Genomic DNA, 15,787 nt, shown 5'->3' with positions numbered 1-15,787 from the left:
ATAAGTCAACTAATCTTACTTGGAGCAAATCTGTATGAGAGATACCTCTTAATTGTACATTAGATCAACAGAAAGTGTGTCCATCTTCCCATGTCTCTGAAAAGTAATAAAGCTCACACTTGGCATTTTTTCTAAGTCTTTACTTCTCTTTTACAGGTATGGTGCAGAAGAATGTTAAAGCAGCAACAGGTAAGCATGCTACTAAGGAATCACTGATCCTTGAATTTGCACACACAATGCAGAAAGTATGACTGGAACCATGGTGAGCACTAATCACAGAACTCAGTAAAATTCTAGTCCATGAATAACCTGTTACTTTACATACGCCTTAAGCAAAGGTGGTACGGTTCCAGCCTACATTGGCAGCACTCATATCAAAGTAGCTGATGTAGATTCTGAAAAAGAAGAGAGAGGCTGAGAACAGAGCCTGCAAAACTTCTGGGTTTCACTTAATGAAACCAACATATTTACAGTGTCAAATATCCCTGTAATCCTGAAGCATTCTCCAGATTTTACTATCTGAATTACATGCTCTATAAACTGTCAAGCATCTGCAAAAGCTTAATATATTCTCCTTATCTTCCTGTCAATTTGTACATATCGTTTCAACTTACCTTAAAATTATTTACTCTTAAATAAACAGACATTGTCTTGTCTCTCTGGGCCTACGTACAAGAAGAGCAACAGAAATGCTGCTTTTCTTTTGTAAAAATTCTGATGGAAACAGGTTTTAAAAAAAAAAAAAATTCCTCTGCTGTTTGTTTGCATCCCAGATCCTGCACTGAAAATGCAAGTGCATGAGAACCGGAAAGTGAAATTAATAAGAACTAGCAAGTGATACTGACTAGTACAATGTTGCATTCTGGAAGAGGAGATGTGAAAAGCAAACAGAAGTAGTGGAAAGTTACTTATGTTTTTCAAACCTTTTATTTTTTAAAAATATGGCTTCTAAACTGACAGGATTTCAACTTTTTCTTCAGTTTCTGTTCTCGTAGCATTAATTTTGTTCTCTAGTAGTCAGGTTGTTGTATCTAATCAGTTGGCCATGGTCACATACTAGCTGAACCTGAAATTTTCAGCACCAGAACCTCCTACCATTTGTGCTAAAGGGTTATCCCCTTCCTATTATGACAATTGGCAATACAGAGTTTAAATACTTTTTACTGTCTTCAAGTTGTTTAAAAAAGTGTAATGCAAAGAGCTATGTGTTTTGGGGTTAGTAGTTAACAGATGTGGAGACCCCAAATCAAGCACACCGTAGTACAGGCTCACCTGTCTGCAGGTATTTTCAGATGTTTGTTCAGAAGATCACACAGCAGCTTGGAATAGTCCTTGTTCTCTTGCTCTCCTATCTTGCCAATGCTGTAGAGAAAGCACATGGCGCAGGGGTCTTTGGAGCCATGGAAGGACAGCAACTGATCAGTAGAGATCTGTAGTGCTAGATACTGTGAGAAGAAAATTGCTTTTCTTTGTCATTGTTGTGGAGATTTTTCAAAGGCACAAATTACACTTGGGTGCCTAAATCCCATTGACTGTTAACTGCAGTTTGTACTGCAATACCAGTTTGTGCTTTGGAATTCTCCCTTGTATACAAATATTTTTTAACCCTAACTTGTTGTTACATTCTTGGGTGCATTCAATACTAGTGAGGAGTTGCCACCCCTTGACCTGTAACCTCAAGTGCCTCACAGTGCCTTGCCACTGTGGCTCCTCTGCCTGGGTCACCCACCCAAAGCAACAAGTATGTGCTGTCTATATAATGGGCAACCCTGGTCCAATGCTTTTGGATCCCGGAGTCTGCGGGCAATCCCACAGATTTCCACTGGCTTCTACCAGCCTTAGTTAACAACTGGTATGATGACTCCACACACTCATAGCCCTGAATTTTCCCAAAAATCCATTTTGATTGTTCCAGGACTGGATATATCAGAGGGATATTAAGGTTTGCTGGCCTTCTAAGGAGTCAATATCTAACAGCTGGCTACTTTAACTGGAGTTACCAAACTGTTCAGTTTAAATACAGCAGTAGATTTTTTTAGATTGTTTATAAGCTTGTTTTATTTTTAAAGATATGATTTTAAATGAATTCAAATACGAGTTAGCAATGGTTACCTGCAAATAAAAGTGAAACCACCCATCTAAAATTTAATCTAGCAAATTTTGGTTCAAGGCTTTGTTTAAGACTTTCTCACCCCTGGTTTTCCATTAAGAGGGTGACTGACTCTTCCTTCATCAGGATCTCGCCCTGATGCCCAAAGGTGTTTAGGTGAAAGAACTTGGGGTTCTCTATATAGTCTAAGGAAGCCTCAAAGTGGATTATTCTGAAGGATTTCCTGCTCCTCCCCCTGCAAGTAAAGCTCATTTGAACTGTGAGGTAGGTGACAGAGCATGGAGCTTCCTTCACGACCAGACTCCTCATTTTCCCCACTCATTGGCAGGAAACAGAATAACTTGAATTTCAGCAATCTCCTCCCTCTGCTGTCTTGAGGATCCTGTTTATTAATTATATGTAAATTGAGGTAAACACATGTTACTCTGGTTAGGATAGGCCTGTTTAACAGCTTTTGCCTACCTAAGCAGGGCTGTCTGTTTTTGACCATATACTAATGACCTCACACAGGGGGACTTCATTACTTTCCATAAATATTGCTACACCCATTTCACCATGATATTAGTGACAAGTAAATTTAGTTTTCAAATGATTCCTCAAAAGTGTACTTTGTACAAAGGTTATAATAGTGTGTAGGGTGTGACTACAGGGGGTACTTGTGACATTGCACTCCATATGTTTATGGAAATATGCGTATGAATGTGAATATAATGTAACGAATATGCTTTATGCAAAAGGTCTCTTGTAAGGTATCATTACAAAGCTTATAATCTACTGTGTTCATCTATTTGTATGTATCATTCTTGTACCTACAACTAGAAATATGAAGTATTACTCTGAGGTCCTATTGTAGTAATGTAAAGTGTGGGCGGTTAATGGTGGTCTAGAATCTTGATGGCTCCCATTGACTAGGACAATTGGTTGTAAATGGCTCTGTTTACTTGCAAGCCTGTGTTTGTATGAGTCAGGCTGAGAAGAATGGAGGCTTGGGGGTCTCATTGGACATGTGACCATGTCTCCTGGTACTGGAATCCATCTTAAACCTGGTGCTTTTCCATGTAGAAAGAGGGGTGGGGAGCCAGAGAGACAAGATTCCCACCTTGTGCCAAAGCTATAAGAGAGGGTGGAACAGAACAAAGGGGGCTGCTAGTCATGAGCAATCCCCTAGTTACCACCTGAGCTGGAACTAACAAGGACTATACTGGGGAGAGGATTGGGCCCAGACTAGGAAGGAGTCTCTTCTGTGGAAAGAAGCTTATTGGAACATTTGAGGGTGAAATTTACCTGTAATCGGTTTCTTAATATATTAGGCTTAGACTTGCCAGTTTTTGTTTTTATTTTGCTTGGTGACTTACTTGTTCTGTCTGTTATTACTTGAAACAACTTAAATCTTACTTTTTATATGTAATAAAATCACATTTGATTAATTACTGGGGGGAGCAATCACTTACTCTAAAGTCTGCAGCTTTGGGGGTGTGGTTCAGTATCTGTGTTGCAGCAGGCTAATGTGTCTGGCTCAACAAGACAGGGTTCTGGAGTCCCAAGCCAGTAAAGAGAAAGGGCTCAGAGGTAATGTCAGCCCATCAGGTGACAGTCCCAAGGGGATCTCTGTGCCTAAACCCATCACAATGCTTTTTCTAGCATTTGGGCTGGGTGATGCTACCTTCATCACTCATCAATTTGTAGAAGGTGGGATGGTTTTTGATTAAATGTTAGAATCATCAGGATTAGTTTCCTAATAGAGGGAAAGAGGTGGCACTAAGTTCTGCCATTTTGCCTCCAAGGAGCAGGTGGTCAAACAGGCATGCTTAGAGAGGAGGGTCAATGGTGCTTATATTAGCACTTCAATTCACACTTTCATTTTATTCAGATGACAGTCACTCAGGTGCAGAGAGGCAACACAAAGCTAGTGCACCACTTAAACCCTCCGAATAGGGTTTAAATCCAATTTATGTGGTACAGAGCCTCTACAGTGGGATGAGTTTCCGGAGGGATTTTCAAAAATGCTTTATGGTCAACTTTCCTCCTATTCGGCATGTTGAAACACAGAAGGCACAGACTCTCTTCTCATGCTTTCTCCATGATGCCAACAGCAGCAGACTACAAAGTGAAGCAGGTGGAATGATGGGGTTAATTGATTTATACCCTCCCCTACCAAAAATAATAAATTAGTGCACATCACTTGAGACTAGAATGCACCATTCTAAAGACTTTTTGCTGTTGGGGGAAGCCTCAATATGTTATCTGACATACATACATTGGAACTGTTCTCAAAACGTCACTAAGGGGCAGATTTCAAAAGGCATTTGGGTACCTAATGATGCAGTTAGGCATCTAATGTGATTTTTCTAAAGTGTCCAGGGCCCCAATCCACAAAGGTGTTTTGTTCCCTAACCTGCATTGAAATCCATGGGATTTAGGTGCATAAATACATTTGAACCTCTGGGTATAGGGGCGGCATGCCGTGGGGGGCGCTCTGCCTGTCGCCGTGAGGGCGGCAGGCGGCTCCGGTGGACCTCCTGCAGACGTGCCTGCGGAGGGTCCGCTGGTCCTGTGGCTCCGGTGGACCTCCCGCAGGCAAGTCTGCGGATGCTCCACCAGAGTCGTGGGACCAGCGGACCCTCCGCAGGCACGTCTGCAGGAGGTTCACCGGAGCTGCAGGACCGGCGACCGCCAGAGCGCCCTCCGTGGCGTGCCGCCGTACTTGGGGCGGCGAAATTGCTAGAGCCGCCCCTGGCTATCATGAAAGGCTTCTGAAAGTGCATCATTCACTAACAGCCACAGAGAGCTAAAGCTTTGTTTTTTTTATAAAATAAAGATGTTTATTAAAAAGAATAAGGAAACATTAAAGCTTCAGTTAAATGTTATTTCCTTTTATTTATATACTCCAGTGCCCACCCATTCTCTTTTAAATTCAGCACATAGACAGGGCTGGTTCTAGGCACCAGCAAATCAAGCACATGCTTGGGGCAGCACATTTTCAGGGGCAGCATTCCAGCCATCTTTTTTTGTTTTGTTTTTGTTTTGTTTCAGGCAGCAAAAGCCTAGAGCCAGCCCGGGCAGCAGCAGCATGTTGTGCACAGGGGTGCCCTGGAGCTGCTGCAGTTCGTGCTGTGGGGGAGCTGCGCCCACACCTTGTGGCTGGGCTGGGCAGGCTTTGAGCGGGGGACATTTGGGCTGGGGGCCACCCTGCAGGGCACACAGAGCTGCCTGCAGGTGTCGCAGGGCAGCTGCCCCCCAGTACCACAGCCGGGGCTGGGTGAAGCGGCCTGAGCTGCCCAGGGACTGCGGCAGGGCGGCCAGCAGCAGCAGCAGCAGGGTCATAGAGGGCGGGGCGCTGCCATGCGGGGCCTGCGTCCCACTCTCCGGGGCTTCACTCCCTCTGGGGCTGCCCTGCCCCGGTTCCTCAGCCTCCTGCCAGGGCAGTCCCCCAGCTCTGCCCTCCTAGGTCCCAGCTGGTCCTGGAGGTGGGAGCCCTGGCTGGAGGGTCCCTGGGCTGAGGCACGGCCTGGGAGCCCCACTGCTTACCCTGACCCTGCCAGTGCCAGACCAGCTGGGGGCGACGGGGGAGTGGGCAGAGTCAGCACTGGTGGGGTGAAGAGCCCAGCACTGGGGCAGCAGGGGGTGCGGGTTGGGGGGGCAGCCAAAATTTTTTTTGCTGGGGCGGCAAAAAACCTAGAGCCGACCCTGCACATAGAGGAATTGACCTGAGAACATATGTCCTCCTTACACACTTGTTTTTTTGATTCTGCAATCAAACTGATAAAACTACTAAGGAAGGGAAGATGCCCTCAGTTTCTCTTTCGGGTGTAAAATTGAAAGCTTAATTATGGCCAATTACGTACCAAGTTTGTTAATTTTTTTCATTTCTGATCATAAAACCAGAAACATCAAGGTTGTTTCTCTAATATGTCTGTGCAGGAACAATAGCTCCCAGTGAGCAAAGAGTTAACAAGTGATCTTCCTCATCCCCTTGCACAGGAGCTCAATAGAAGTGTGGCTGCTTGGGAGACTGGGGAGTAAAATGTCATGAGGGTGATCAAGATCTATGCACAGGGCTCCTGGGGTAGCTTGAAACTCAGCCTGGAAGCTGTTATTTTGTAATTTAACTTATTTTTTTCTTATGAATATCTCGTGAGGTAGAGAGTTTGACTCAGTAGAACAACATGCAGTCAGTCTGCATTCTGCCAATTCATAGCAGCAGAGTAAATAGTGTGCCCTGATACTCTATTGACTCGAAAGGATGTTCCTAGGGAATCACATTGCAGTTTTGAGGATGCAAATTCTCATTCTATTTAATGGACTTCTAGCTAGAGTAGTGGGGAAGAGAATCTACAGAGAAAATATTATAAGAGTGACCATTGCTGTGTACTCTGGTTTAAGCAATAGGAATGGAGAAGAAAGGATTGGCTTTAGTGATGATACAGAAGGGAAAGTGGCAGGAGTTACCAAAAGCCTGAATGTGGAAGAAAGCTAAGAGAACTTGAAAATTATACTGACAGTAGGACCTCAGGAGATGGAGAGAAAAGGGTTCTCAATTGTAAGAGAAAAGGGCAAGGTCTGGGAGGAAAATATAAGTAGTTTGAGATATAGTAAGCAAATTAATTCCCAGTGTAATGTCATTGACTTTCCTGGATTTACACCTGGCATGAATTTGGCTCACTGAATTGACTCAACTGTGCCATCAGAGAGTGAAGCTAATATTTAAGTATTTCCAATGGTACTGTGGTAGCTAGTCATGAGATTGGCTTGTTCAATTGGTTTTAAAAAGAACTGAGTCTTAGAAAGGAAAGTGAGACTAGTGGAAAATGAGCTACAGGTAGGAATTAGTCCATCACAGCAGAAGGTCCCACACCTGGTGACTATTGGTAACTTAATTACAAATGAAGTGTTAGAATGCTCAATTTCAATTACTAGTATTAAAATCCTGGTCAAGAACACCCCTAACACACTACCACAATGGGTGGTGTAGCAAGCTCTGGCATCTTTCTTCTATTGTTTGAAGATATCTTCCTAGAATGGAATAGGGAATCCAATTTTCTAAAAAGCTCCTCTGCTAATGAAAAGGTGTCAGTGTGGTACAGTACTTGACCAAGCTGTGTATTATTCATGAAAGCTGCTGCTGCTTTAGGGACTGGAGAGGGTAGATCATGTTTTAAAATTATTTTATTAAATTATGGAAATGTTTTACACCTTTCACTTCCATATTAATATGGATGATAGTGCCACCAATTAGTTTTGAGTGATGAATTGTGACAAATACAGTCTACTCTGACCTGAAAAAGTTGAGAATGTCACCAACCAGTTTTGTAGCCATTTCTTTAAATTCAATAAACAGGCAACTTGTGCCTTGCTTTTCATATAAACTTCTTTAACAGTCTTTCAGTAAACATCTGATGTAATTCCCAGCAGCTTTTTGGTGTTAGTGAAGAAAACAGATCCTTGCAAAGCTCTTGGGAGCAATATCTGTTTAAAAGTGGAGTTTTAGTACCTTGATGTTGATACTGCAGTCATGGATCTTTGTGTGCTAAAAAGTCCCCATGGGTTTGGTAATGAGGCAGGCAGAGAGTAGTTTGGTACTGGGTACTCCAATCACTTCTATTAGGACATGACCAGAAAGCTTGTAATGAGACACTCGGTGCTCTTTTTTACCTTCACTAAAACTTGAACAATGATTGCCTTTTATGACTTGTACTTACTATCTAGCAGGTCAGCTTTGGTTGGAGGCAGCAAGAATGTATATGCTAGTGTCTCCTTGTTTCTGTTACTGCTTGATGGTGCTTCCAAAGAAGCTGTGTTTATGCAAGATTCTTGCATAATTACCAAGGGTTTGGCAGATTCTCCATCCCTAGCACTTTTAAAATCAAGGTTGGATTTCTTTTTTAAAAAGATCATTCATTTTGAACTAGAGCATATTTTGGGAAAGTTCTAGCACCTATGTTATATGGGATGTCAAACTAGATAATCAGAGTGGTCCCTTCTGGTCTTGCAGTCTTAAGAATCTATGCAAAGCAGAAGCTTGATGGACTGTGTTATTTGATACTAATAACAATGGTTAAAAAGTTGAGCAGGTCAGATAGAGACATATCTGTGAATAATTGAGACATTGCCCAACTTCGCAGCAAATATTATTTACTATGAATTCAAACATCAGTAGTAAAAACTTACGCAGCATGGATTCTAACTGTAAAACTTCCTATCGAATGTTGTAAGCATATACTTCACCTCTATTCCTCTCCCCCCGCAGTGGCTGCCTATTAGTGAAGCACAGCAATTAAACGATTAGTCCTTACCCAACCCAACCTTATAACCCCGACCTCTGATTCCTAAACACTGCTGTTTCACATGGAGACACCTGAGACGGAAGCTGGCTGTACTGCATTGGACAGCAGGCATTTATTTCCTTTTCCACATTGAAAATAGTTTTGGTTTTTCTAAGTGTTCAGTATAAAGAAGAGCTGCTTCTGGAAAGAGGAGCATGTTTATACAAAAAGCAGTTTTGCATTACTATTTCAGTTGTGTTTGAATAACAATTCTTCTCCCTCACCATTCAGTTTCTGCTTCCATCTGCCTTCACACCACATTTGAGATTTCAGTATGTGGCTATGGAAAGCCACATCTCATTAAGAGGCACTGGCTGAGATATTAAAGTTGATTCTTCTCTAAACGTGACCTCCTATGTAGAGCTGGGCAGAAAATGCCATCTCCATCACGACCCCGTGAAAAATTGGTTTTTTTGGTCAAAAAATTAAAAATGTCAGTTTCTGATGAAAAATCAAGATCTTCCGTATAAAACAGACATTTTCCATGGCAATTCAGTTAGTTGAAACTCCAATTTTTCATTTAAAATAATTTTTGATGAAAATTTTCAACCAGCCTTAATTCTATGGTCTCATGTTCATTGTATCTCTCTGATTGCATGTAAAATTGTCAGCCTGCAAACAAAAAGTTGTCTTTTCTAACTGCCAGCAGTGCAAACTCAGCCAGAGACTTGGGTCCTGAAACTCAGGCTGGGTTCGTTCGTTCTTGTACGTTATCACCAGAAATAAAGACACTAGAGGCCAGGGTTTAGTACCTTATTGACACCTCTGCAAATCCATCATCTTTTAGTGTGGTTGCACATGAGAAATGGAAATCAGAATATGAAGGCAATAGGATTGCATTTGTGTAATTGAGGGCAGCATTTGACTTGCAATATCTTAGTGCTGGGATGTGTGAGAAGAAGAGAGCTCAGCTTGATGCTAAGTCCAAGTTGAGTTTGCTGGGCTGTTAGTTGGAAAAATGACTGAATTTAGCAAATCTCACATGGAGTCACACACAGTGAATATTAGCCCCATTTATACCATTGTTACAAAGTCACTTTTCACGGAAAAGCTACACTTCAATCCGAAAGCTGACACTTACCATGTTTACCTATTTATATTTAGATCATATTTCTTATTTCCCCATCTTGTTTTGACAAGACTGAAATAAATGTCTTACCCCTCTTCCAAAAATGTTAAAAGGATGTTCGCATGTTCTAAGAAACATTAGATGCTGTTTTTCCTGCTCAGATAACTGAAAAATGGCAAATCTAAAGTTTTAAAAAGAAACCATGGACTTACTCCTCAAAAGTGGAAAAATTTCTCTGAAAATATTGGCTTAAATCTAGCTCTGATGTACAACAGGTTCAGCTCCATGTTTGCACCCACTTACACCACAACTGATTTTGGTCTTCTTGGTTTAGAAATAATAGATGTGTTTTGAAAATATTGCTGGAAAATCACATTCAGAAAGTACATTGATACATTCAGAAAATTGCAGTGAGTATGCACTGGGAACTTCACACAATGGGCTGCATTCTAGATTTACACTGGGCTGACAGATCTGAATAATTCCTATCAAGCCAAGATGAGAATCTAGCCCATTGAAACAAATATTACATTTATTTCAATTGTCATCCTGTATACATGGAAAGATTCACATAAAGACACTGGGCCAAATCCAGAATTAGTATTAGTAGGGACAATTCTGTTGACTTCAACAGTGGCATATCAGTTTATCTGAATTGCACATTGGAGTCCATTTATTTTAATTTGCAGTCAGTCCATTTTTCTTTATTTAAAAACAATTTCAATGCAAAATTCCATGTCAGTGCAACATAATGGTTGAATATTTAATGCCAAAAAGTCAGGAAAGTCCATGTCAGAACTGGGACTACAATTCAGATCTCAGGACTTTATATGCAGTATGTATATTAGTTGTAGAAAAACCTACATTAAAAGGGAATTTGAACACAAAGTCAGGAAGTTGTTATGGTTTCCACATCAAGTGAATTATTCGCTTTTCTTATGAGTCATCTTAAGTGTTATACACAGGCTGTTCAGGCCTGGAATTGTTTTAGGTAGGAGAGAGAGAGAGAGAGAGTGTGTGTGTGTGCGTGTGCAAATGGAAGGTTCTAAATACTGTTACATTTTTTAGGAATTCAGTGAAGTAACAATAGATGTCTTAATAAAAAAAAACATATGGAAATACCTTAGCGTATACAACATTGTGCCTAGATTATAAATACAGTAATTGTTTGAACCTTTCTGCTTACCTGTGCCGGTTTGCCCAGTGCTTTTGGTAGTTGCTGGGTGAGCTCTTCTATCAAGCAATCTGGCACATTATCCTTGCTCACATTTGTGTTAATAATGAACTTAGGCATCTTTTGATTACAAAAGCCTTTTTCTAGCCTTTGTTAAAATCCTCACTGAAGCTACTAATCCCTATGCTGTTTCACAGTATGCCTGTTATGCTGCTCACTCTGCTATAAAAAGCCCCACAAATGCATCATAATTAATTAGGATCTCCTGATAGTCAGCAGTTTCCACCCCACCAGCAGTTCCCTCAGGCTCACCTGTTGGGGTTAGTAGAGAGGAAAGAGGCCGGCTAAACCATCTGCTGGACTTTATGTTAATGCAAGTAGGAACTGTAAATATATTACAGTGGGGAAAATGTGTATTTTTCACTCATAACAAACACAGATTTTGTTTAAAGTTTAAACAATAATTCATTTTTGGATATAGGCCAAGCATGAAAAATACTTAAAAAATGAATGTTTCAGAAAGTTACAAGTGTCTGAGAATAGGGGACTATAATGGGAACTGTTTTGCGATGTTAAGTATAACAACAAATGTAGAAACTTTCCATAACTGTGGGTTCTGGGAGCACTTTACATGAATAGAATACAAGAAAATAGCAAATGCTCCTTGTGTTATGTGGGCCTGGCCAAAGTCAATGGAAAGACTCCTATTAACATCAATGGATTTTAGATCTGGCCTTATGACTTTCTCTTTCAACAATGCAACATTTGCTAATCTTAAAGAAAAGGACTAGTCCCTGAGTTCTTGTTCTTCATGCCATATGCTACAAGTGGTCCCATGCAATCAATAGGATGAGAAATCAATGGGAATTCTCATAGTGTAAGGTACTACACAGATGAATGTGGGTGGAAAAATTGGGCCAGTGTGACTTTTGTCCCTAACGAGGATTGCTGTCCACCCGAATGTTCCTCAATAAGGTTATTTAGGGGACTGATGGGGAGGGGGAGAGGGTGTGTGGGTGGGAGGGCATTTGAGGTGAAGTGTGTGTGTGTGTGTGTGTAGGGTTAGGATAGAAGGCAAGTTTTGGGGGCCCAGTAGGAGAAAAATGGAATGAATTCTTCCCTGAGGAGAAATAATAAGAGTAATGGTGGATCTAGGCCCCTGTAGCCCCTCTGGGCACAAAGGGCCCCCCATTGCCTTCAATCAGGGAGTGAGGCTTAGGGCCTGGAAATGCCAGCCCCCCCTGCATGTGTGTGTGGGGGGACATACACTGTAGTTCCTCCTCATCCCATAGTTTTCTGACTGCTGGCACCCAAAAGGTTCCTCCTACTAGAGCAGTGGTGCTTGGTGCCTACTGGGAATCTTTGTGTTGGAGATCAGTAAATTGGCATGGTCTGAAGAAAGCCGGGAGGAGACTATCTGAAAGTGAATGGTATTAGTGCTGCTGTTCTTGGAGCTCCCGTGGGTTCTGCACTAGCTTGTTGATTCAGCAGCCCTCAATGTTGCTCATAACAAAAGACCACAGGCAAAGGTTCAGCCAGATTTATTTTTGACAAGGCACGGTCCTAGTGACCAGCTCAATGGTTACAGGGTATTAACACATGTATGCCTGCAACAAGGTATTAGCTCGATCAACATGATGTCGTCCCCTAGGCCAATACAAAGATGCCCCTCCTTCCAATCTCCTTTCATACACTGATACAAACAAGTTATGTATTCCATTCCATATGTTAGCTACCCTCCTTGTACCTGCTAGTTCAATCCTCATCTATTATCCTGTCATTCCTTTATTATTTTACAAGGGGTCTGTGTGTTCCTGGACTACTCTCTAGGAATTTGTTGATGTAGTTACTTGAGAGTTCAGGGTGCTGTGTATCATCCTCTCAGGTCAGGAATGTGCTTACATGGGTAGCTGATACCTAGTGTGTTAGTATTCTGCCAAGGCCTACTTTGGTTCATACCTTTATTTATTCCTATGGCTGCAGCAAGGCCTACATTGGGGACCCTAGGCTGAGGCAAGGGAAAGAGGAGTGGGATGGGGAGGGGATGGAATGCAGCACTGGTGAATGGTCAAGCTGCCTCCTGAGGGGAGGCAATTAGTGATCTCCTTCCTGGATTGAGGCTCCACTTTGAGAGGAATAACCTGCACCATGGTCTACCTGGTGAGAGAGTGACTCTCCTGCTGGGCCATTTGGAACTGAGCCAGAGAGAGACATCTCTCCAGGCCACCTGGCCTGTGGCAAAGGAAAAGGTGGGGTTAAGGAAGCACCAGCGAAATGTCAAACTGCCTCCTGAGGGGTGGTCATTAATTCCCCCTCCCCCTCCTGGGATGAAGGACCTGCCTGAGGAAAGAGAACCTGCCCTCCTCCTCCCACCATGGGCTGTCTAGAACTGAGCTAGACAACTGCCCCTCCCTTCCCCCCCACACCTCCAGGCTGCTGGGACTGAAGGGAGGGAAATGGTGGGGGGAAAGGGCAGCATGAGGCAAATCAATGACTTTCCACCTCATCGGGAGCAGCTAGTGACCTCTCCCAGAGCAGAGAAGTGCTCCCTCACCATGAGCTGCCTGCAGCTGGGAGAGGGTATCCTCCTAGTCACCACTGGGGAGCACGGCCCCCACATCTCACTATCCCCTCAGACTCTTCTCTGCTATTAATTGTGAGAAGATCCCTTACCTAATCGCACCTGAGGAGTTGGGGCCTAGTTGGGTGGCTGAGGGGACAGTGAGAGGATCACCCTCTCCTGTCCTCCCTGAGGAGCCTGGTCCCCTGAGAGCAAGCATCACAGGGCCCAGTCCTGAGCAGACTGCCTTGTCCTCAAGATTGCTGCAAGATGCCATGAGGCTGGATCAGATCGCTGGAGAGACTGTCACAATTGGGTTACATTTCAGGAGAATATCCTGCTCGGTGGGGGGTGGGACTGTGCCCCAGGTGGCAGTGGATTGTCAGAAGTATTCCAGGAGCCATTCCATATCAGGGTAGTCAGTCCCATGAATTATGGGGCATTCCTGGTCTTAAGGATCATAGAAATTTCAATTTCAATTACCCCAGCAGTTTTAGTTGGATATGTTATTCCTCACTTCTCCTCCTTTGTGTTCTCAGTCTAAGAAGAAAAAAATGTTGGAGGGACTTCTTCAAAGACCGCCTTTATCACAAATGTTGTCTGACAAGAGAATACAGTTCTTATATTGTTCGTATAGCCATACATAATTACCTGCATCCATTCATCCTGAAGTGTAATAGATGATGCATGTGACAGGTTGGACCACAGAAACTCCTTTGGGACTGCCATCTGCTGTGCCTAGACTGCCTTTGAGCCTGTTTTCCCTGCCAGCTTGGGACTCCAGTGCCTTGCAGGGCTGATCCCAAAGATATATTTACTAGTGTACAGTGAAGCAATGAGGTTTCCATTACTTTCCTGAAAAGACTATTCCACAGTCCAATTGATTTAACTGTCAAGAAACTTTTCCTAATTTTCAGCCAGAATTTTTTTAATTTCATCCATAACTCTCATTTATACTTTCTTGTGTCTTCCTAAATAATTTCTTGTGATCTTTGTTGTTTTATAGCCTGTTATTCAAATACTTGTAAATTCTCTGTTGTGGTCATTTTAGCCAAGCTATATTGTATAGCTTATACATATTTAGTCTTTTAACATTTTTCCTCATGAGTCAATCCATTTAGCCCCTTAAGGGCTTTTTGTTTCTCTTTGCTGAAGTCCTATAATTTGCCAGTGTTTCGATACTGAGATGCTTAGAACTGAACAAAGTACTCCAGGTGTTGCATTAACCCAATCCAAAGAGGGAAAATGGTTTCCTTGCTGAGCAATATGATGCTTTGGTATGTAGCCATATATCTTAGTGCAAATTTATGCTTAATAACTTAATGATGCCTGGTATCCTTAGGTTTCTTTTATCCTTACTGCTCCCACTGATTTGTGTTTCACATTATTTTTCTGGACTGAGTGCCATTTTGTTTCCTTCACAAATTTCTAACCTTCCTACGTGAAGAGCTGAAGAACTGAGTTCTTAACTACACTCAATGGACAATCACTTGTAGATTTAGTACATATACAGTCTACTGCCTTTTGAAGATGTTAAATAACTTGGAAGCCGCTATCTATCCCTATGGTAATTCATTAGACATTTCACTTCAGTTGGGTATGCTGCCATTTATATTTACCCTTTTTAAGTTCAAGAAATTCAGTTCATATGACAATATTCTAATCCAAGCCAATGTGAAGTAAGACTAAGATTTCATTAGAAGCTAAATCAAATACTTTACTAAAATACAAATACAACATTTAGTGTATTCACTTCATCCACTACCTTTATAATTCTATTGGAAAAGCAATTGTTTTTGATGAAATGTTGTTTTTCATTATTTCATTATCCTATAGATGTTTAAATGACTTTTTCCTTTTAATATTCCACTTATTTTTACTAGAGATAGAGGGAACCCTGCAAATCCGTGGATATCTGCTTTATATCCACAGATATCTGCATCTGCAGACCATTTTTGCACATGGCTGCGGATCCAAATTTTGTATCTGAGCAGGGCTCTAGAGACAGAAGTTAGACTTACTAGATAGTAATTGTCACGCCTCTTTTCTGGTTTGATGTCGGTACAACATTTGCTTTTTTCTGTCGTCTGTAAATTTATCCAATTTTTCCAGGACTTTCTATGATAATTTCACTTGTTTGGTAAACACACTAAATTAATTCCCTTGATGTGGGTCATCCAGTCTGGCTGAACTGTTTACAATGATGCTTTTTTAGCAAGCTTTTACCTCCTCTTTATCAATAGCTATTTTACAAGGTCTCCATTGCTTCCTAAACATCCAGTCTTGTTTTCTTTCTCAAGAAAAGAGACATGGATTCTCTGATCCCATTGACTTCAATGGGCTTTGAATCAGGGCCATAATCAACCTGAAATTTAGTCAACCAAAATAAATACATAAAAGTAATTTCAGGGACTTTATCCTCTTGAGTGCCCCACTCCCCCACTTATGGTTTTTATTTTTACAGTTCCATTTTTCTGTTTCTTGTAAAATCTTTCCTTTTGTTGCAATATGAAAGACCCACAGGAATAGGGGAAACTGATTAAGTATAGTC

The 15,787-nt window shown here is 41.9% G+C and overlaps 1 protein-coding gene across 1 annotated transcript; it reads right to left on the bottom strand.

Moving 5' to 3' along the window:
• Nucleotides 1-262: 262 nt before the first annotated feature.
• LOC123350752 (macrophage migration inhibitory factor-like) lies at nucleotides 263-10,867 on the bottom strand. The gene is made up of 3 exons (XM_044989461.1): nucleotides 10,689-10,867; nucleotides 1,273-1,445; nucleotides 263-395 (listed from the first exon to the last, which is right to left on the bottom strand). The coding sequence occupies exons 1-3, from the start codon at nucleotides 10,794-10,796 to the stop codon at nucleotides 329-331; spliced, it is 348 nt and encodes a 115-aa protein (XP_044845396.1). The 5' UTR covers nucleotides 10,797-10,867; the 3' UTR covers nucleotides 263-328.
• Between the last annotated feature and the right edge of the window lie 4,920 nt (nucleotides 10,868-15,787).

The sequence above is a fragment of the Mauremys mutica genome, chromosome 16 (genome assembly GCF_020497125.1).
Source record: "Mauremys mutica isolate MM-2020 ecotype Southern chromosome 16, ASM2049712v1, whole genome shotgun sequence".
NCBI classification, from domain to species: domain Eukaryota; kingdom Metazoa; phylum Chordata; order Testudines; family Geoemydidae; genus Mauremys; species Mauremys mutica.
The sequence above is the reverse complement of the archived record's forward strand: the minus strand, read 5'-3'. Positions and strand labels throughout refer to the sequence as shown.